Source organism: Fulmarus glacialis, unplaced genomic scaffold (assembly GCF_000690835.1).
Source record: "Fulmarus glacialis isolate BGI_N327 unplaced genomic scaffold, ASM69083v1 scaffold48191, whole genome shotgun sequence".
Classification (NCBI taxonomy): Eukaryota; Metazoa; Chordata; class Aves; order Procellariiformes; family Procellariidae; genus Fulmarus; species Fulmarus glacialis.
Window position 1 is genome coordinate 1,889 of NW_009193069.1, and position 21,902 is coordinate 23,790.

The 21,902-nt window shown below is 37.5% G+C and overlaps 1 protein-coding gene across 1 annotated transcript; it reads left to right on the forward strand.

Annotated features, from left to right (window-relative positions):
- Positions 1-1,423: 1,423 nt before the first annotated feature.
- Positions 1,424-21,311, forward strand: PUS7 (pseudouridylate synthase 7 (putative)). The gene is made up of 15 exons (XM_009587307.1): positions 1,424-1,788; positions 3,723-3,807; positions 3,929-4,030; positions 4,936-5,080; positions 9,303-9,414; positions 10,722-10,799; positions 12,477-12,605; positions 12,842-12,967; positions 13,264-13,325; positions 13,750-13,910; positions 14,802-14,928; positions 15,673-15,774; positions 18,852-18,981; positions 20,094-20,185; positions 20,895-21,311. Exons 1-15 carry the CDS (start codon positions 1,424-1,426, stop codon positions 21,029-21,031), a joined length of 1,953 nt encoding a protein of 650 aa, XP_009585602.1. The 3' UTR covers positions 21,032-21,311.
- Positions 21,312-21,902: the final 591 nt, after the last annotated feature.

Below are 21,902 nucleotides of genomic sequence, written 5' to 3' on the forward strand. Positions count from 1 at the left end.
CAGGGATGTCCCTGCTCTGGTATGGAGAGCCTCCTTCCAAGAGTGCATCTCCAGCTGTGTCCCCAACAATGTCCCCTTCCCTGTGCCTCCCCCCTTGTCTTTTTTTAGCGCTCTATCACACGCCTCCTTCCGTGCTTCCCATTGTGCTTTACGCCACCGGCAGCTCCTCCCATTCCTAAATAAGCCGGAGCAGAGGCACTGCGTGCTCATCTGATGAGTTGGAGTTTTGGCAGGCGGTGGGTTTGGTCCATTATGGAGCCAGCTGGAATGGCCATGACCAGCACAGGGCAGTTGATGGCCTCCTCCATGCAGCCCCCTGCTACCAAAACCTGTGATTTATCCCCAGCGCACCAGTTGGGTGATGCTGGGAGAAAGGTCCTGTTGTTGCCTAATTGTAGGAACTCTGTTCTCCTTTCATAAACATAGAAATAAACCCAAACTTCTCTGCTATAGCTTGCTAAATAGCAATAGTGTGTTATGTCACTAGCACAGTAACACTTTTACAATTATATTTGTTATTAACTTGTCTGAGTAGTGTCTGCTCCTATATTAACTACCGATACTTGGGTTCAGAGGCAGCTGGTTTCTGTAATGATCACGTTCATATATGTTTTCATAGTTGGGTTTTTTTGGCTAAAACTTTCTCAAAGAGTTTTCCTCTGTTTTTCAGATCTGAAGGTACTACTTCTGCTGACGCAAAGGTGGCAGCTCAAGTTGCCAGGGAAGAGTTGGAGCTCTGCTCCACCAGCGTGAGTAGTCATGTTCTTCTCAGAGATTATTTCACTTCCTTCTTGTTTTGTTTGTCCCACTCATTCAATGATTTTGTTCTCTCATCCCGCTTATCTTTTGGTCTGAATTGCTGCCACCTTGACTTCCGTGTGGGATTGTCTGTGTTAGAAGAGATGAGATGTCAGGTTTGGGGGAATCGAGCCATCCTCTCTCAATCTTTGCAAGGTGGAATCTTGGTAGAACAAGGAATAATTGAGAGTAGTCATGTTTAACAGAAGGCTTGGGAACAAAAAGTTTCTTAGGCACTAAATTGCTATCGACAGCAGAGCCTGTGTGCACAGGGCTGGATGCAGCTGTGGTAAGAGCTGGCAAGGGTGACAATGGTGGTAAATGGTTGGTGTAGTATTGAATCCTGCTCTTCTGTAGCCTAACATGCGTGCTGCCTTGGGTGGGTATTAAGTCCCCTTAACATCTCCCTTCTCTCTTCCCAAGTACATATTGTTTCTAGCTGTACAAAATCTTTACTTGATGTTTAACTTAAAAATTCAGAAAGTCATGTGGTTTTCCTGAACTGTTGCAGGGTGCAGAGTCCTTGGAGTGAAGAGACTATGTATTGTTACTGCTCTTAAACAGACAGGAAATAAGCCATTCTTCTTGCTCCTCGGGGCTTTCTGTCCTACACTGTGCCTTAAACATGGAAACTGTAGAAGTGAATAGTGTATCCTTGAAACGTCCTCGCTCTGAGGATGATGTGGCTAATGCAGACGAAATTAAAAGACAGAAGATTTCAGAGAAGCCTAAGACAGGGATCGACTCTGGGCAGAGCGTTGAGACTGTAACAGAACAACCTGACAAATCTCTGCTTGAGGACACGAAAAATGAAATAATCCCCAATGAGGAAAGTGAGGAGCAGGAAGATGAGGAACTAGAGGACAGTGATGAAGATGGAGATCCAGAGAGCTTTGCAGACATGATGAAGCATGGACTGACAGAAAGTGATGTTGGCATAACTAAATTTGTTAGCTCTCATAAAGGGTTTTCTGGAATCTTAAAAGAGAGGTAACTCTTGGTCTTGTTATGTATGTTAATTCCTTGTGTTAAGCAGCTGTTGTCCTCCATTTTCCTTTTCTGACTCGCAGGATGCAACTGGATTATGTGCGGTCACTTGGGAGGTTCATCACTTTCTTTTCCTAGTGCTGAGACTGAAAGAAAGGTTTAATTTGGGACTTTTCTGGATTGTTTTTCTTTTCTTTTTTCCTTTTTTTTTTCCTTTCTTCTTTCCTGTCAAGTGGAGCTCTGAAGAAAGAAGCTGTGTATGGATAGAAATACATGATTACACTGACCTTTGCTATTTGTCTTGCTCTCTGGCAGCAGCATACAGCATAATACCTTACGCAGTACACGCACCTTTTGTGCTGATACAAGATGCACTGGAGAACGGTATTGAAACCATCCCTCTTCGGTGGTTCTTTGCTTTTCCCTGACTTTATTGTGCTAATGTCTTTAAATACGTATATTGTCAGATGGTCCATTAGGCTTTAAATTAAAGTCTGATCAATTGTAATGTCATTTACAAAACATAAAAGGGGATTTTATAACTCAGGGTGTGGAATTTTACATTGTATACTTAATAAGATGTTTGAGTTTTAGTAGCTTTTTTTAAATGAAACTTCTAGGTTTTTTAAATTAAGTGACATCTTTGAATAAAACAGAATGCAAATACAAAAACTCACTGAAGTGAGAATCATTGTTGCCCTGACTTAGCAAAGCAGTTAAGGGTGCTTTGTTTACACACCAAGAAGTCCCTGTTTTTAAATACTGGCTTCATAGATACATCATTTTACATAATAAAGTGATGTGTACATATTATGTATGTATTTAATTTTTATATGCAGCATTAAGCAGCTAGCATAATTCTTCACTGGGGAACACAGTCTGTGCTGAAGCTCCTTCTGGGAAATCTGCCAGTTTTGAACGGAGGTGGCTAAAAGTAGCTGGGTGGTAGAAACGTTCGTGGGCATCCAAAAAAAATGGTTTTTCTTTGATCCTGATTTATAACACCTATCATTAATTTAGTCCTGGCGGTTTTATGGGACCAGTCACTAGCATGTCTAGACAGCTACAGATAGTAAGAGAGAGCACACATAACACTCGTTAGGAATGAATTCTACCAGTATGATGTATGGCTGCACAGAAGAATGGCAAACGGAGGCTTGGGGGAGATACAGTAGAAGCATTCCCATGGTGAAGTTTTATTCATCTTTCAACATTCACAGACTATGAATTTTTTCTTTTTCTTTTTTTTCCTTTACAAGCAGATGCTACTTAAAAATCATTTAGCAATTGCAACATAGACTGTCAATGCTCTGTTAAAGTCAGGATGTTTTTATTATTGGTCATAGTGACTGGATTGAAAATGTCACAGTCAAATTCTTTGTTGCTATCCTAGAGTATGCAGAGTAACTGTTTATTTGAAAGATGTTCTCTATAGTTAAATATACGTAACAGCTGAATTTGTCCTGCTTTCCTTAAAGAGTGGCTCACATGCACTTTATTCTGCAGGTGATTTGAAGTGACAGAGTTAGTGCATTTGTGTTCACATGGTAGCAATGCAGTAGAGTCTTAATTGTCCGTAATGACTGGGGTTGAGGATATGCATTACTGATTTCTGCAAGCTAGTGAGAAAATGACTCAGAATAACTACAGCAGGTGTTTGGTTATCTGCAAAGTAGTCTGCTGCGTTTAGATATGTCAGACTTTCTTCTGTGTTCTTGTGGTGCCCTTCTGCGGGGTGAGAATAGGTACAGCTTTCTCATGGTTGATGTTTCTTTTACATGAATTGAATTACGTGTGCATATGTGATATGAATTATGTGAATTCAGAATTCTTGAATGAATTCTGCTAACAAACAGCTTCTTGGGAAAGGACTTTATGTGATGTGAGGTTTTTTTGTTTTTTAAATTACAGTTTTAATGCGTGTTTCTTTCTATCAGATACTCAGACTTTGTTGTCCATGAAATAGGCAAAGATGGACGTGTGAGCCATTTAGATGACTTTTCTGTTCCAGTGGATGATGAGGTAAATTTTGAGGTAAAGCTTCGGTAATGGCTACGCTTCTTAAGCAAAAACATTAAAAGGCTGAAAGTTTTTCCGTGAGGGTTATTGGATGTTTGTTTTTCCTCCCCCAAATATATATTAGGACCCATCAGAAGAAACATTTACAGTTTTGTCAGACGAAGACAAGCAGCGTTTAGAGGAGCTCCAGCTTCTTAAGAACAAGGAAACTAGTGTTGCCATAGAGGTAAAATTAATAAATATTATGAAGTTTGGGGTCGGGGAGGAGGATGAGAGAGTGTGTGAGTGGAAGGTATGTGCTTTCTAGTGCATGTAAGGTATAAGAGCAGTTTGAAGATGATGCAACAAGTAATACCAAAATGTTTCCACTGTGGAGTTCAATTCTGTAAAGCCTTACAGATACACTCAAATTCATGCACGAGTTGTCATTTTGATTTTGGTGGGACTGTACACATGAACTCAAATACACGTCTTAATTTCTGTGGTGTTAAAATTTTCTTGCAGTATTTTGGTTTTCTGTCTAGTAGTCTTTTACAGGATAATTATGTAAGAAGGATTAAATGAAACATCCATTCTGATGAAAGACTATTTTCAAGGTCAGTGTTTAGTGATTTAATATAAAAGAAGATAAATACGCTCTTCTGTAACAAGAAAAATAAGAAGGCACAAAATGAAATTAAGACTTGGTATTTTTAAACATCCAAATATTCCATATACTTGAAGAATAACTGTTGAGCTAAATTTGGGACACAGAGATGAGTAGGATTAAATCTGGTAATTTCAAATAAGCATTCACACATTAAATAATCTTATCTAGCCATTTTTTTTTCCTTTAATGCATATAGAAAAACTTCATTTTGCCAGAGGTTTCATTAGAAGAGGGAATTTTATTAAGCACAGGAGAGGGGAATAAATCTTGATAATTTTCTTTTGTGAATGTTGAGACTGGGGTTTGTGGCAGAGTTATTTATTTTTCAAACTAATTTTAATAAGTAGGCCAGACTTTTAAAAGTATACCTATTTAGTGTGATTTGGTAGGTTTTCTTTAAGCATGCAAAATTTAACTCTGAGAGAATCCCTCCCCATTTGTATTACTTTATTTGATTTTTGCATGTGTGTGTATTAACACAGGTAGTTGAAGACACCAAAGAAAAAAGAACAGTTATCCATCAGGCTGTGAAGTCCTTGTTTCCTGGACTGGAGACTAAAACAGAAGATCGAGATGGAAAAAAATACATTATTGCTTATCATGCTGCTGGGAAAAAAGCACTGGCAAGTGAGTTTCAGTATCACAGCAGTTGGGTAAAGTAAATGCTAAAATTATCCCCAAAATAAAAATTGTTAGCAAGTCCTTCAAGTGGAGCATACCTTCTAATGTAATCTGGCTTTGCTTTTTCCTCTTTGCAACTGATACTGTGCATCTAAAGTGACTAGGAACACAAAGTGTGTCTCAAATTTAAATTTCTACTTGTTTTTCTTTCCAAATCATTCATCAAATACAACCATGTTAGAAGTGAAAGGATCTTTTGCTATTTCAGTGGGAATAGGCAAAGTAGGGGCTTTATTTTCAGTATTGTTTGAACTTAGCTTTCATGAACTTACCTGGATGTGTAAGTCTGCATTGTGGAAGTAAGAGGTTGTAGTTGAAATGCGTACATTACGCTGACAGTCAGTGTAATCTTGACTGTTTTGAAAATCCATGACAAAGTTCTCAATGACTTCATTATAAATCACAGTTACTATTTTGGAATAATCAAAGTAATGAAGGATTTTCAAAATGAAGTGTTATCCACCTTAATCTTGCCAAATACTGTTTTGGTTACTGAGGATAAATTCACGTGTTCTGCATCTTTTAATGTTATTACAAATTTGTTGCTACTGTAAGTTGAGAGGATTGTCTACATGCAGAATGTTGCACATTTAACGGCAGGTATTAAGGCTTGGTTTGGTTTAAACTGATTGCATTCTTATGTCATCTCAACCTACTACAAATGACAGTATGTAAACCTAGCCCTTTCGTTTTAAAGATGAAGGAGATGGAGAAAGGGTAAGGAGATAAGATAATTTAAAATGGAAATAACACTATCTCCACATTGAATTTAATTACTATTTTTTAAGGCTTTTTCTAAGCAATTGGTACAATTATAATGTGTTTATGTATTTTGTTTAACCATGTTTAGAAAATTTGTATGTTTGCATGCTTTATGCATGGAGTATGTATACTTACCAGCACAAAATTCTCCTCAGCCAGTTTTGTTCTCTGTTGGTTTGTAATGGTTTTACCTCCACCTTTTCCTTCTGCTGCTTCTATTCTTTAACCATTGCTACAATCAAGTGGTTGTTATTAAGCTGACCAGTCTGATTTACGAGATACTGTATAAAAGAATTTAAGTATTTGAAATACACTGAAAAGAATTTAGTGATGTGTCTCTAGGATTAGAACATTATCTGGGGTACCATCTTGTGATGCAGAGGAGCGTCATCTATTTAAATTTGGATTCTTAAGTTGTGATGCTACAAACACCTGTGCATGTTGGTAGAGATGTGTGCATTTTCAGTGAGTGTGTGTAAATGCTTATGAATGTAGGATTTAAGAGTGCAAGTTCTTTTTAGTCAGGATTATATTTATCTTTCGTGTTTATATAGCCACTAACACATCTTAGTCCTGAGTGGGTTCCCCAGGCAAAACACATTTCAGAAGTGTAGAATATTTGAATATTAGCTGAGATATCTGATTACTTTTGTTGATAATGTAAAAGGTTATCAAACATACTTTCCTAAAATTTAGAGGCTGCTTTGTGTCTATAGTAAGTTTACACCCAAAATACTTAAAATACTGCCTTACTAAATTGTCAGTAAACTGCTGTTTCATCATTGTCCACAAATGAAGCTTGTTGCATCTCCGATTGAAGCTTTCCATATGTTCACTGTTTGCCTCTGCACGATTCCATTGCATAACTGTCTAAATTGCTGTCATCCACCACCTAACTGTTGGATGCTCTCTAAAGCATAAACAATCCCATAACCATAAACCTGCATGTTCACCTCTAAAAACCCTTCAACAGTCTAAAAATTAAATGCTACTCTTTTGTGCTCTTTATGCTATGCATTGGGACAGAGGTCAGAACTGCAACAGGTAAGAGATGTTGACATTTCATGCTAACAAAATGAAATGCCAACCATTACGATCTCCTAAATAGCGACAAGACTGGCCAAACTAGTAACAATTAAAAAACCCTACACATAAGTAATGCTTAAAATTCCCTGAAACACCAAGAATTGGGCTTGTGCTTCCTCTTTTTCCTAGTGCAGTATAGGCAGTAGTCATTCGGTGCAGAGAAAGTCTGCCAGTAATAAGTGATGTGAATTATCAGTTTTGATGATGCTGTTTGACATCTATGGTAAATTTTCCATTGATTTCATTAAGCCAAGCCTTTGCCCTTCAGCCTTGTATTTCAGACTGTATTTATACAACTTTAAAAGTATATATCATACATCCTGATATTAAAAAAAGAGCTTCCAGCCCTTGAGTTGCAGCAAAAGGTTTGGAAAAAGGGCTCGGAAATACAATTTTACTGTCAAAAATGTAACATGACTCTGAAACATAGCAATAAGGACTGCAAACTGTCCCTCTGGTCCATCTGCCCAGTTGAGTACTTTGAAGTATTGAGTGAGGAATGGTTATCGGGACTGTAGCTGCAGCCTCCCAGTACTCAGCATGGCTGGCAGTGCAGTGGATAGGCACAGGGCTGTGATGCCCAAAGCATGAGGAGCCCATTGGTATATATAGTATCTGTACAGTCCTTTTAGTCTAGCCCAGATTAGGGCTCACTTTTTGAAGGGTGTTGACCACGTGCAAGATGGATTAGTTAAATTTAAAGAATTATTCCAGCTGGAGAAGACTTTCCTTGAGAATCACGTTCTCTCTTCCTCTCTTCCCTTCTAATTACTGAGTTCTTCATGAAGGACCTTACTCTTCAAGCTGAAGGCAGTGTTTCATTGATTGTCTTTAAGAGCAGTGGTGGCTCAGAAGGGAGACCAGCAGGAGCGTGAGGTCTCTTGACAAGCTTTGGACCATACTGCTCAGTTTAGGTCCTAGGAAACTCCATAGCAGGGGCTTTGCTTAGAAACTGGTGGTACAAGGCAAGCGTTGCAATAATTTTTAAGTGATTAAAACCTACGTGTATAGTATTTTATACTGTAGCATGTGAAATTGTTTTTGCAAAAGTGTGTGTATGGATGGCAGCTTCTCAAAAAAAAGTAAGAATAATTTCTTTTACCAGAAAGTTCCATGAAAATTGAACGTATTCACTGTCTGTGTGGGATATCTGGGCTTTATTAAACTAACGTGAACAAAAAGAGCAAAATTTCCCAAGAACTAACTTCCTGCATTGGTGTTTATATACTGGAATAGGACTGACTTTTTCAGTTAGGTTTTGCTGTTACAAAAGAATGCTTAAAGCCTTTTTGTACAAAAACAGGAATGTCTGCTTGGTGGCTACCAAGAGATGAGGGACTTCTTATTTAAAACAAAACAAATCCTTAGTTTTGTTCTTATAAAACAAAGAATTGATAAACAAAGCATCACAAAATTGGTTGCTAAACCTGTGTAGAATCAATCCCCCTTCCCAGTAATGCCATCAACAGTGGATGATTGTAAAAGGAGAGTTTTATCTCTGGAGGCTTTTATGTGCAACAAAAGCTTGACAAATACATTGACAGTTTTCTTCCCTCTCCAGAAAACGCCAAATAATTGTACAGAATTGTAAATCAGTTGTTAGTCTGCAGGAGCTGAAGTTATCTCTCCCTCTGGCAATCTCTAAACACGGCACAGTATCTGGCTTGAATTATTTGTTAATGTCTCTATTGTGCCAGATTTCTCTCTCCCATAGAACTTGTAAAAAAAAATTCACCTTAATTTTTTTGTGAGTATACTTTTTTTAGGCTTTCATAGAGATCCAACCCATGCTTTTGTGTGACATACAGAAAAAATTCTACAGAAATAAAGAATATGTTAGTACTATAAATAATAATTGTAGTCGTGCCACAAACAGGGCTCCAATGGTCCTCATCTATTAATTATAGAAGGCACTAAATGAAATGTAGAGGGGCTTTTATTGCTGAAAGTCAGTGTAATGATAATGTTTTTGAGAAATTTAATCAGGCAATATGGCACTTATATGACAGGTATATTTTTAGATAATTTCATGGCAAAGGAACTGTTTCACCATTTCATTCACAATTTTCTAGGTGACAGAATTGATTAAAGAAAAGTTTACAGCCCAGTGGAAGGGAGAAGGTCTTTTTCAATGTGCTTTGCAGCTTTTGCTGTCAGTAATTAACTTTTTTCTTTTTAAAAAAAAAAAAAAAAAAAAGCCGATGGAAATCAGCAGAAATTGACTCTTGCATATTTGTTTTAAATGTAGCTGCAATGGGCAAAGATATTAATTAAATTAAAAAAATGACACCTAACAAATGTTAACCTTTTGTTTTTAAAGATCCAAGAAAACACTCTTGGCCAAAATCTAGGGGAAGCTACTGCCACTTCGTACTGTACAAGGAGAACAAGGATACTATGGATGCCATTAATGTCCTATCCAAATTTTTAAGGTAAGGCTGTTGTTTCTGCCAGCCTGGCTAGCATGCAGTCCTCCCCCGGCATGTTTCATGTTACTGTAAATGTTATGCTTCAGAATTATGTAAGAGCAACAAAAGTGTTGCCTAATTTGTAGCCAGTGTTTAAAAAAAAAAAAAGTTATTTTAGAATCTCAAATTGAAGCTTGTAAGTTTTGGAAGGAGATGAGAATGGAACAAAACGATACCAAGAAATTTAAAAGCCTGCACCCTACTACGTCAATGGAAAAAGGTCCACAATTGAAATTGGCTGATCTGAGAAAGACTCGGCTGCTCAAATCCTCAGTGTGCGTAACCTGAATTAAAAGCCAGTTTTTTTTCCCAGTGTGTGAATATATGCAAGTATGTTACGAACCTGTCAGATATTGTTGTCATAATATGCTGATCAGTTCCTAAGCAGTTACAGTTGATAAACTGTTGTTCTATGTATTAATTTCTCCATGGCAACAGAGTCTTTGTTCCTTTCACCCCAGCAAGTGCAGCAACAAAAAGATTTGCCAAAGGCGTGATGTGAACACAGTGAATTGCAGAGGAAGGACTATTGTAAAATTGGGTCAATTCAGTGATCTACTCGTAGGGAAACTTCCCCACCTCCTTTTCCCTCACCCTTCCTGTCCAAAAATAAATGTTTGTAATCTAGATTCTAACCAGTATACTACTAGTATTTGTACTTGAGAACAGAATGGTAGGAGCGTAGTTTGATGGAAAAATGTATGTAATGGCAATGCTGCTACCCCCTGGTGCCCATAGCTGGAATGAGTGGAAATATTCCCTGTGTAACAGGCTGTAAAGTACAAAGTGGAAAGGAAAGGAAATTTTTCTCTCAAGGAAAGAAATGGATCAAATTTTAAATTAACTTATCATATTCTCACATAATGTGCATGCATGGTATTCAAACAGACGTTATTTGAAGTTTAAGGAAGAAATGGACATGAATTTTTTTTTTAGTGAAATTAGTGGTGGCTGCACATTTGTACATTGAGTGGATGTATATAAAGAAGTTCTTCAAAGCTCATATTCTGAAAGCACAGTTGTGGTAAAAGTGAATCTGTCTATATATAATTAAAACAGAGAAGTTTCCCTGTGTTTTGTGTACTTATAGATGAGATTAGAAAATGTCACACACATTCAGGGGTGTCAAACTGTAGCCTAGTTCTGGAGAATATATGTATATTTTCTGGTTTTAATATAGAAGATTAATAATTCTAGGTAATTATGCTGAAAATTATGTTCAATCTGTGGCTATTTTAATATACATAATATCTGTTACTGTTGCTTTTAAGAGTCAAGCCAAACATATTTTCCTACATGGGAACTAAGGATAAAAGGGCTATAACAGTTCAAGAGATCGCTGTTCTTAGGTAAGTGAAAATATACTGGAGTATTTGCACTCCTACTGTGATAACTTGAACATCTCACTAAATACCCTGAAGACTCAGTATGCATGTGACACAAATGGCGGATTCAGGTGCTGATCTTGTAAAGCACATGTATTAATGAAGATGCTATAATCCTTTTTTATTCCATGGTGATTGCTAGTATTTTCAGTCAGTGGTTCTCTGAGTTATAGGCTGGATACGTGTATTTGGCTGAAGCAGTGGGCCAAATTGCCTACGTGCTCTTAACGCTGCATGGCTCCTGTGCAACAGCAGAAAAACGGAATGACATGGTGAAAATTATGTCCCATTTCCTTCCTGATTTTTGTTTCCCCCTTCCTCCAGCTGGAATCCTATTTTCTTTCTCACTGAACAGCTCCAGAGGAGGCTAACCACTGCCTTTGCTCATCTGTGAGTAGCCAGAAGGGACAAAAAATGATGAGGAATTTTTGCTGCCTTAACCTACTCCCATAAGTTGCCTACTAAGATAAAATAAAATTTATTTTGTCATATTCCGAGATAATTATATGGTTTCTGGGCACTTGAAATTTGTGTTACATCCATAACTGAGAAGGATGGATGCCTCGCAGTCACATATTACAAAATCTGTGTAGCTAGCTGGAATATTCTGCCTAGACTACTATTTACAACTTTTTGAAAACCACACTCCTCAAGTGAGGAATTCCAAGGTTTGAGAGCCAGAAATTTGATCAAACCCTTGTTAAAAGGAGGGCATTCACTTCTTCATTGTTCCTATTTTTTCTCCCAGTGGTTTGCACATATAAAATGAATTATTAATTTGTGAATCATGAGGAGCCCCAGATTCTCGTTGCTGCAAGGCAAGTTTTCAAAGTGATGACAGTGAACCAAACTTGTGATGTAGCCATCTCAGGTGCTGTTCCGTTTACTTTTAACATGGTCACATTTATGTTGGGTCCAAGAGCTTCGATGTGTTGTAAGCATTGCTTGGGGGGGGAACGTACTGATTTGTGGTTTCTGTTCGGTAGTGCCAGAGTACCCAACTCTCCTGCTCAGCCTTAGAGAAGGATGGTGTAGGAGAGGAGACATTACCATTTATCAGCCCGCTCTGAGCTGAGTACGCTATGCTAGTTGATAAACTTGTCTATCCTGGTATAAATTTTAGTGGAAGTGTCAAAGAGTAGCTCGGTGATGCAACGAACGGGGTATGCTTCCAAAAGTACTAGCAACAAAAATGACAGGTATCAGTGACAGATTGGGTTTCATACTCCTTCACCTGCACTAAGCTTACATAGTGGCTGATTACTTAACTCTGTGTTTATGACTGTGCTAACTGGAGTGTATTCATGGTGTAGTTACTCAAATAAAGCAGAATTCAGCTGTGGGGTACAGTATACATCAGTATTGCAACATACTTTTTTTTGAGTGCATACTGTAACATAGATGTGAAAAGACAGTACTAACAGTCTTTGTCATGGTATACCTTTTCTCTTGTATAAGTAGCCTTAAGAATTATCCGCTCTTTTCTTCTAGATATTTCATTAAAATACTTCGAAAAGGCAAAAATAGAAAATGGGGGAAACTGGACTCACTGCTTTTTGTTTTGAAATGCTGGCATTTCTATATTTATTTAACTCTGCTTTTCTAAGCATAGGTTGGTCACTGTTGTCTTTTTCTTTTTAGAATCACTGCACAAAGACTTGCTCATTTGAATAAATGTTTGATGAACTTCAAATTAGGAAATTTCAGTTACAAGAATCATCCACTGAAATTAGGAGAACTGCAAGGGAACCATTTCACTGTTGTTCTTAGGTAATATGTTAGTATGTATTTAGACAGTTCTGTTAGAATTTTTTTTTTCTTTAAATAGGTAAGGGATATCAGTACATCCTGTGTTACAAAAAAGAAGGAAAGTCCTTCTATTGGCAGGAGTCTGTTGAATTTGATAAGTGCTATATAATGTTGATGTTGAGCTTTAATATTATAGGGATCAAAAAATACTGTAAGCCCTTAATAATCTGTCTATAACTTTTTTTTTTAAATACTAGAAACATAACAGGAACTGATGACCAGATAGAGCAAGCAATGCACTCTCTCAGGGAAATTGGATTCATTAATTACTATGGAATGCAAAGATTTGGAACCACAGCTGTTCCTACGTATCAAATTGGCAGGTATGTGTTGTTTTCATCCCTTTTTTTTTTTTTTTTAAATTTTCTTTTTATCCCTGTATAACTTCTAATGTAGTTTTGGGAATGTTTTTCTAGCATATTGCATGTGCCAGTTTTAATTTTAGATTCAAGAAAGAACTTTGTTTCTGAACTTGCTTCAGCAGGTATCTTGCATAATACCACTACTTTTAATATTGCATAAATCTAAACACTAATACTTCTTTTTTTGGATGAGTTGGCTAAATCTCCTTAAAATATATTTAGTCAGTTCTTAATAAATTTTACTGTTTGAATCTTAGAGCTATTCTACAGAACAATTGGAATGAAGTAATGGATTTGATATTAAAACCACGACCAGGAGGTAAGGACTGAAAAATGATACATGAAGTGTTTCTGCCTCTCCTCCTCCAAGAATTGTATGTTCAGGAAAAACACTTTTAGATTTTCATTCTTTTAATTTGAAAGGACGTTTATGAGGACAGCTTTGTACGTGCTAAACTTTAGCCAGTTTAGCAATGGAGAAGCAATCTTCAGACTCTCCGCCTTTCTGCTTCTCTTTCCTTGCTGTGCAGTTTCTTGCAGTGGGGGTGAAAAGGGACGTGAATACTTGTACGCAGAGTCTGCTCAGACTCCACGTGAAGCCTTCCAACCTCAACTATTCTGTGATTCTGTGTAATTACTATGACTGAAACTTAAATCTTTCAACTGTTTTAACCAAAGGTGAGATAGATGCTTTATGTTGTGGTTTTTAGTTAAAATATTTTTATTTTACATCCTCGTTCTAGCTGAAAAGGGATACTTAGTAAAATGCAGAGAAGAATGGGCAAAGACTAAAGATCCAGCAGCAGCCCTCAAGAAACTACCTGTAAAAAGGTGTGTGGAAGGACAGCTTCTACGCGGACTTTTAAAGTATGGAATGAAGAACATAATCTCTGCATTTGGCATAGTGAGTGTAAAAGTGCTGTGGGGTATTTACTTGAATAAATGCTCTTTTGATGGTATCATGATGAATTTGAAATAGACTCATAGATGCTTGATGAGTAGAAGGTTAAGTGTAAAATCTTTACATGTATCCTGCCTTTTTGCTTGAAGTACTGCTGCATGGTGACTGACAACATCTGTAATTAATGTATGCATAATGAGCTTTCCAATTTATACAACAATCTCTCTGGTATGTTGGAAGCAATACAGTTATACTTAGTAACCATGTATAATACAGATCTGAGAATTGTGCAAAAGTTTAGTATTAGAGCTTTTCTGTTGCTTTAAAAGTATAAATCAAACTGATAGTGTGTTAATGAATCAGCTTGGCATAGAGATGGTGGGTTCACTGTCACTTTCAAGTACTGTAATCAAGATCAAGTCTTTGGAGAAAATACCTCATCATCAGCAAACTACTGGGCCCATTCTAGGAGCCGAGGAATAATTTCATGTTTATGGAGAAGATTAGAATAACACTGTGCTTTCACATCTGCAAAGTTTACTTAAGATTTCAGGAGGCTGAGTATGAATTCAGTGTTTTATAGTAGCCCCATGTGTTTGATGAGCTGTTGAATAACAAAAAAAATTTTAAAAAGCTTTTTTTTTTTTTTAAATTTAAGCACACGTTTTTTTTGCGCAGATTTCAAATGTATAAAAGCATTATTTCTTCACATACCCTTTTCCCAAATAATGAACAAAAATCAAATCTGTATACCAAGAAATTGTGTTAGTCTTGTTGCTGGAGAAGGTAACACTTCAAATATATGCCTTTTTGGTTATGATTGAGAGGAAAAAACTAAAAATACATCTTTCTAATGTTTCCCTTTTTTTTTTTTTCACCCTCTTTTACCTTTAGATACCAAGAAATAATCGTTTAATGTATATTCATAGCTACCAGAGTTATGTATGGAATAATATGGTGAGCAAGAGAATAGAAGAATACGGGCTTAGAGCTGTACCAGGAGATCTCACACTTAAAGGAGGTAAAATCAGACAAACAAAAAGCCAGTGATGCTGTGTAGTTCAAATTCCTAGGAAAGCAAGGCACATATCTGTTTATGTGATACTACTTACTTACTTTCTTTTCCCGCTCACCCATTTTGGTCTAGTGATTTCTGAATCCATTGACCAGTTTTAGTCAAATTTTGGAAGGAATCGGAAGTTAGGTATTACACTTCCATGAGCTGTTGGTTTCCTTGTTTTTCCAAATAGCTGGATAGGGAAGAGAGACTAAGTAGGACTGATTGTTCTCAAGAATGAACTCAAACCTAGTTGAGCTATAGAGAACTATGGAAGGATGTTATGAATGTTTTAACCACGGTTGGTTTTGTTTGCATTAGTATTTTGTAAAGCAGAGGCTCCACTCAGTTAAAACTTCTTTACTTGGATTTGCTCTGGCATTTCTCTACGGTGAGAATATCCACAGTGTTCCTCCTTCATATGTGCCTGATGCCTGGTAAAGGGACTGTTCATCTAGCAGTCCTTAGTTCATTCAGCTCTAAAAGTAACTGGAAACCAGGCTGTGATTCTGCCGGTAACTGTGACAGCCTTGAAGACTGTTACTCCTTTTCTTGGAAATGTTGTCTATTAAGTGGAGATAAAAGACAGCAGCTATCCCTCTCGAAGTAGGCTTGATTCAATCAAATGGTTTATTTTAAATTTAGCAAATGTTAACTGTCACAGGCATCCATACTGGTAACTCGTTCATTTTTCCGTCCCGATTGTAGCCACAGCTGTTCATATCGAAGAAGGAGATGTTGATAACTACACCATCCACGATGTAGTGATGCCATTGCCTGGATTTGATGTTATTTATCCAAAGCATAAAAGTAAGTCTGACCGTTAACTTATGTACTTACTCTGAAAATGTAAGTCTGCTTCAAGATTGTTCTTAAAAGAAAGATTAGATCTATGCAACCTTGGTGGCCATTAAAACACTATACTATTTCAGATCTCTCATACATTACTGTCAAACTCTCCCATTGTGATAATAATAGTATGCATTGTAACTTGTTTCATTTAACGTAAATCTGCTTCATATTTCTTTTTAGCTAGTAGCTTTTCCAAAGAAATAAATTTTTTACTGAGGCAAAATTACTTACCTCAACACAAGGGGAAAAAAATGGTGAAATGCTAATTGAAAAGTGTATGCATTTGATTTTTAAATAAGAAAACAAACCACACTTCTAGAATTTGTAACCCAAGCAAACGCTTGAAGTTAGGAAAAAGAATCAGATCTGTTTAGTTAAATATTAACCAATATGAATGCTTTAAAAATAAAAATTAAAAAACCCCATGTCTTTCATCTCCTGTATATAGAGTGTATTGGATCTAAATTGTTTTTAATGGAATATGTTGAGTGATCTGTAATTATCTGCATAGAACATTATGTTATTATTAAGGGATAGAGTTGTAGAATCATTTCGGTTGGAAAGGACCTCAGGAGGCCATCTGGTCCAACCTTTTGGTCAAAGCAAGGTCAGTGCTGTATTTGGGCCAGCTTGCTCAGGGCTTTGTCTGAAACTTTCAAGAACAAAGAATCTCTAAGTTCTCTTCTAAGTCTTGTCTTGTCTAAGCTAAAGAAGCCCAGTTCTCTCAGACTCTCCTCACAGGGCACGGGCTACAACCCCTGGCCATTGGGGTGGTCCTCCATTGGACTCATTCAAGTTTATCAGCATCTACTCTGTACTGGACACACTATTCTAAGTTCAGTCTCATGAGTGCCCAGTAAAGGGCAGTAATTGTTTTTCTTGGTGTAGCTACTGGCTAAGCTCCTGTTGCTATTAGCTTTCGTTGCTGCCAGGGCATTCTGTTAAGCCTCCTTTCCACTGGGAGTCCCAGGTGGCTGTCAGCAGAGTTGCTCCCTAGCCTGTACCATTGCAAGGAGTTAATCACTCTCAGGTACAGGACTTTGTCCTTTCTGAATTTCATGAAGTTCCTCTTGGCCTATTCCTCTAGCCTGTGTAGGTCCCTCTGAATGGCAGTCCTGCCCTTGAGTGTATTGACTGCCATCCCAGCTTTATTTTGTCCACAACCTTGTTGGGGTGAATTCCAGCTCCTCCTCCACATATGCTGATAAAGGTATTTAACAGGACACATCCCAGTTCCTTGAGGAACTCTGCTTGTAACGAGCTTCTGCGTAGAGCTCAAACCAGTAGTGACTACCCTTTGAGATGATGAGCCAGACAGTTCTTTACCCATCTAGCAGTCCACCCACTGTAATGTTCTAACCTTGGATACAAGGATGCTGTGGGAACCTGTCAACAGCCTTGCTAAAGGCAAGGTAGGCAACAGTCACTGCTCTCCCCTCATCCACAGGTGTAATAATTTCATCATAGAAGGCAGTAAGGTTGGTGGGTTTTTTGGTTTTTCTTTTCCTTTTTCCCCTTTTGGTAAAACCATGCTCACCATTATTCTCATTGTGTGCCCGGAAACATGTTCCAAGAGGATTAGCTCCATTATTTTTCCCAGGGACCAAGGCGAGTCTGACTGGTCTGTAATTCCCTAGATCATCCTTCTTGGCCTTTCTGAAGATGGGTGCAACACTTGGTTTTCTGCAGTTGCTTGGGGCCTCCCCAGATCTCCACGATCTTTCAGGGATGATAGAGAAAAGCTTTACAATGATGTGAGCCAGCTCTCTCAGCCTGTATCTTCTTCCACTACTGGTAGCCCCTCTCTTTCCTGAACCTTATAGGAACAGAGGTCTGGGAGACCTTGCTGGTCAAGACTGAGGCAAAGGAGTTGCTGAGACCATCAGCCTTATGTCTGTCACTAGACCAGCTGCCCCGTTTAGCAGCAGGCCAACATTCTCCTTGTTGTATTCTTTCATTCCTGATGTTGCAGTTTAACTCTCGTTGCTCTTGATGTCTGTTGCTGATTTCAACTCTAGCTGAGCTTTGGCTTTCCTAACACCATCCCTACGTGCCTGGACAATGTTTGTATATTCCTTCTTTGTAGCTGGCCCTAGCTTTTACCTACAGCATGTGTCCTTACATATGAGCTGAGTCATGAGTTCCCTACTTAGGCAAACCAGTCTCCCAATATGTATGCTTGTTTTCCTCAATATTGGGTTGAACTGCTCTTGTACTTGGTTGTCCTTAAAAGACCAGTCAAGTCTCTTGAGACTCTTCGCCTTTCAGAGCTAAGTCCCAGAGCTAGGATCCCATTTATCACCCATCTCTGAAACACTTGGAAGGTAGAGATCTGTTTGTGATGAGGTGTGGCTCTGAAGCACATTGACTTAAAAGATTGGAAAGAAAAGCTGCTATTTTTTACATTCAGTGTATTTATACTGGGATTTGCCTACAGTAAGCCTAACTTATTCCTGTTTAAAATTCCCAACTGCATGAAGTAATGCTGGCAATTGCACTGCAAATCAAAGGCACCAGACAGCATTTTAGCTGGCGTGTATTCTTGTATTTCCATTGCCTTCCCTGTCTTCCCCAGGTGTGCATGCACACGCCCTTACTTAAGGATACAAGACTGTAATAGAATTACTCCTTCTGTTGGCAGTCCCTGCTGGCTAATTTCTTCAGAGGCCTCTCATTTCACTCTGCTGCTTTTTCGAAGATAGAGCAATGGGTAGTCTGGCCCATTTTTTTTTTTTTTTTTCCTCTATATACCTGAGATTAATCCTGGGAAGTTTAGATAATTGGAAAGCATGCATGAGATGTCAATTACATATTTTGTAAATTTTGTTTTCAGCTGAAATTTTGATTTGCTAAGATTCTTTCTTGGTTACTGCCTCTACTAATTAGGTTATAGAAGCAAACATTGTAGGTAATAAGATTTGCAATAAGTAATTTTAAACGTCTGTGTAACATTTATCCCATATATGCTGAGAACTACTAAATGTAAGGGAAGGAAGGTTTCAATTGGCCGCACTACGCTCTCTCCTCTTTTGCAGTTGGTGAGGCCTACAAGGAAATGCTAGTAGCTGACAATCTTGATATCAACAATATGAGGCATAAGATCAGAGATTATTCACTTTCTGGAGCATACAGAAAGATTATAATTCGACCTCAGAATGTCAATTGGTAAGTAGGAAATTACACTTGAATTCACAGCATAGAGTATATGTGGGATGACTAAGTACAAGAACCATTAGATTGACCCATGGGACATACATTAGACTGAAGCATAAGCAGGGAGGAGTATCTGTGCATTTCCCTCATATTTTTTACGCAATTGAACCATAGCCTTACTTCTTCCTTGGTCCTCTGGTTCTGTGATGCGTGAGTGTCAAGACATCTCTCCAGTTGTTACACTCCTTGCAAGGGCTTGCCTGAACACTCCGTGGATAATTACTTATGTTGAAACCATGATAGATAATATTCAAAACGGGTTTTTTTGTAGTCTTGCTATGAGAAAGTTGGTCTCCAATTACCTATCTGTCAATCAGAAAGATTTGTATCACTTAAACTTACTAAATCACTGTTGTTAAGAAATACAACCTAGTTGTCATGGCAACTGAATAAATACCTTTTAAACAGGTGACTGTACAAATGGTACAAATGCGCAGAAAGACTTGATTACTGATGCATAGAAAAAAAAAAAGAGGGTTTAGGAGGGAGACAAAAAATACAAACGTTTACACTTTATTTTTATTAGTGCTGATGTTTAAAGCTGATCTGCTTCACAGTTACTTTTTCAGCCTCGTCATTACATATGGAATGATTTCTGTTAAATGAATGGCAGAAAGAGTAGAATATGTATTTAAGCCCTTTCAAAGAAGTTTAGATGGCTTTCTTCAAAATGAAGGCTTTTCCCGCCCCTCCTCCCCCCCAAGAGTTAACACCATTCTTCCCATAATTTCATAAACTGTACTTGTTGTATAGCTGGAAATCCTGACAGCCCATGAGGGAAAACAGATGAATTATGCAAAGAAACCTGTCACTAATTTATAATTTTTTTTATAATCTTCATCAGAGGCGAGTCTTCTACATACAGCTTTACCAGTTATTGTACCATAAATGCCGCCTTACCTTATTTTGTTAGAAGTTCCATTTCAGTTTTAACTGCCAAATTGAAATAATAACAATAAATAATATTATAATAAAGTATATACGTTTATATAAAATAATAAAATAATTATTTTATTCTAAATAATTAAAAACAATAATTTAAAAATCTTATGTATATTATAAAGGGAGGTCGTTGCATATGACGATCCCAGAATCCCGTTATTTACTACAGATTTGGATAAGCTGGAAGGAAAACCATTACCAGTTCTTCCTACAGGTAAGTTGATTTTTCTGCTGATGCTTGCAAAATAGAAGTTTGATCTGGCTGTTGCTTTGAACTGCTACATATTGAAAGCTCTTTTAAGGAAGAGCTTTCATTTAACTAGACTGTTAAGCAATGGTATTAAAGATGTCCAAAGTTAGGTGTCTAAATAAGGACCCTTATTTCTCAAGAGTAAATTCTTGAGCAATTCTTCCAGCAGTCTGTATTGACTGTTACATTTTCTTACAGACATATGTAAAATCGAGTAAATACTTAGCAATAAATGTCTGTGAAATGCATGAAGATGCAATTAAGCCACAAATTGTCTATATGCTTGAGCATGTATTACTTGTGCTGAACATAAGAGACTGCTCAAATACTTAACAGAATTCAATGGAAATTTTTTTTATATAACTCTGGTCACAAGGTCGTTTGACAGTACTTTCCAGAAAAAGTGAAGAGCAGCTAGGAATTCATTTTTGAAAGAATAAAAGCTTATTTTGCTTTTAAAAGAAGAAAAAAAAAAAAATGTTGAAAAGAAGTTGTTTTATGAAATTCTACTGTGAATTGTAAATTGGAGTGTGCTGGTGGTTGTTTTGTTTTACGGGTTGGGGGGGTTGGTCGTGGAAAATTTGTCCAGTTTAGATGGCATCCAGAATAAGCATTACTTATGCCCTTAACAACTTTTTCCTTGCTTTGTGTCTCCTCTTACCCCTTATAATAGATGGTAAATTCAGGGCACTAAAGATGGAGTTCTCCCTTCCCCCATCCACCTATGCTACCATGGCGATTCGAGAAGTTTTGAAAATGGACACAAGCATAAAAAACCAGACACAACTGAATACTACCTGGTTACGCTGAATGAACTGCAAAAATGACTTAGATTTTAACATATATAAAGTGTTTTCCTATTTACATGTTCTGTACAAATCTTTAAAGACTGGTAGTAAGAGATTTGTATTTTTTTAAGTTTTTATTAGTGCTAGCATTTAACTTTGGTAGTAATTTGCAAGATAGTGATTGTAATATAATACAGATCTTAGTGACTGGTACTTTTTAATGAATTACTAAGTTGCTTGAGCTGTAACATGGGTGCATCTTTAAGAAATGGGCTTATAATAGTTTCAGACCTGGAAGAATGTTTAGCTTGCTGCTTTTTTTTCCGCAAGCACTGAATGTTTTCATGAGTTCAGCACACCTTGAAGTCTCTTCAAATACATTAGATTACAGCTTAGGAAAATGAGTTACAACAAAATTAAGATATCGATGAACATTTATATTGCAGGAGTTTTTGCTGGTACCATTTGCACTGATGCGGTAGTGGATTCTGTTAGCAAGGCTTTTTATGTGCTGTAAAGATGTACAGCTGTTTTAATTAGTTGGTCTTTTCATTGAGAAAATACTTGTGCGTATTTTCCAGCTTTACTAATACCTGTACCAAAGAACAGGTACTGAAAATAAATTAACCAAAAACCCTAAGCGTGTATCAGTAACTACTTCCTTTACGCACCTCGTCTGTCCATTGCTGGACAGGGGATGAGCCGGGCTTCTGGTAAAAAAATATATTATAAAGCTGTTCTAAAAAGACATTGCATTTTCAGCCTCTTTCTAAACCAAATAAAAAGCTTGTGTTGCTAAAATCATTTAAACAGAAGACGGCCACCCTTCCTGGATGCCGTGGCGGCTGAAGGCCCTTTGCGCCGTCAGGTACCTCAGGAGCAGAGGTGTCTCG

Excerpts from the sequence above, each read along its gene's own strand:
- PUS7 (XM_009587307.1), top strand. The coding sequence starts at position 1,424 with ATGGAAACTGTAGAAGTGAATAGTGTATCCTTGAAACGTCCTCGCTCT. Across the intron at positions 4,031-4,935 it reads AAACTAGTGTTGCCATAGAG|GTAGTTGAAGACACCAAAGA; the intron begins GTAAAATTAATA and ends GTATTAACACAG. Across the intron at positions 5,081-9,302 it reads TGGGAAAAAAGCACTGGCAA|ATCCAAGAAAACACTCTTGG; the intron begins GTGAGTTTCAGT and ends TTGTTTTTAAAG.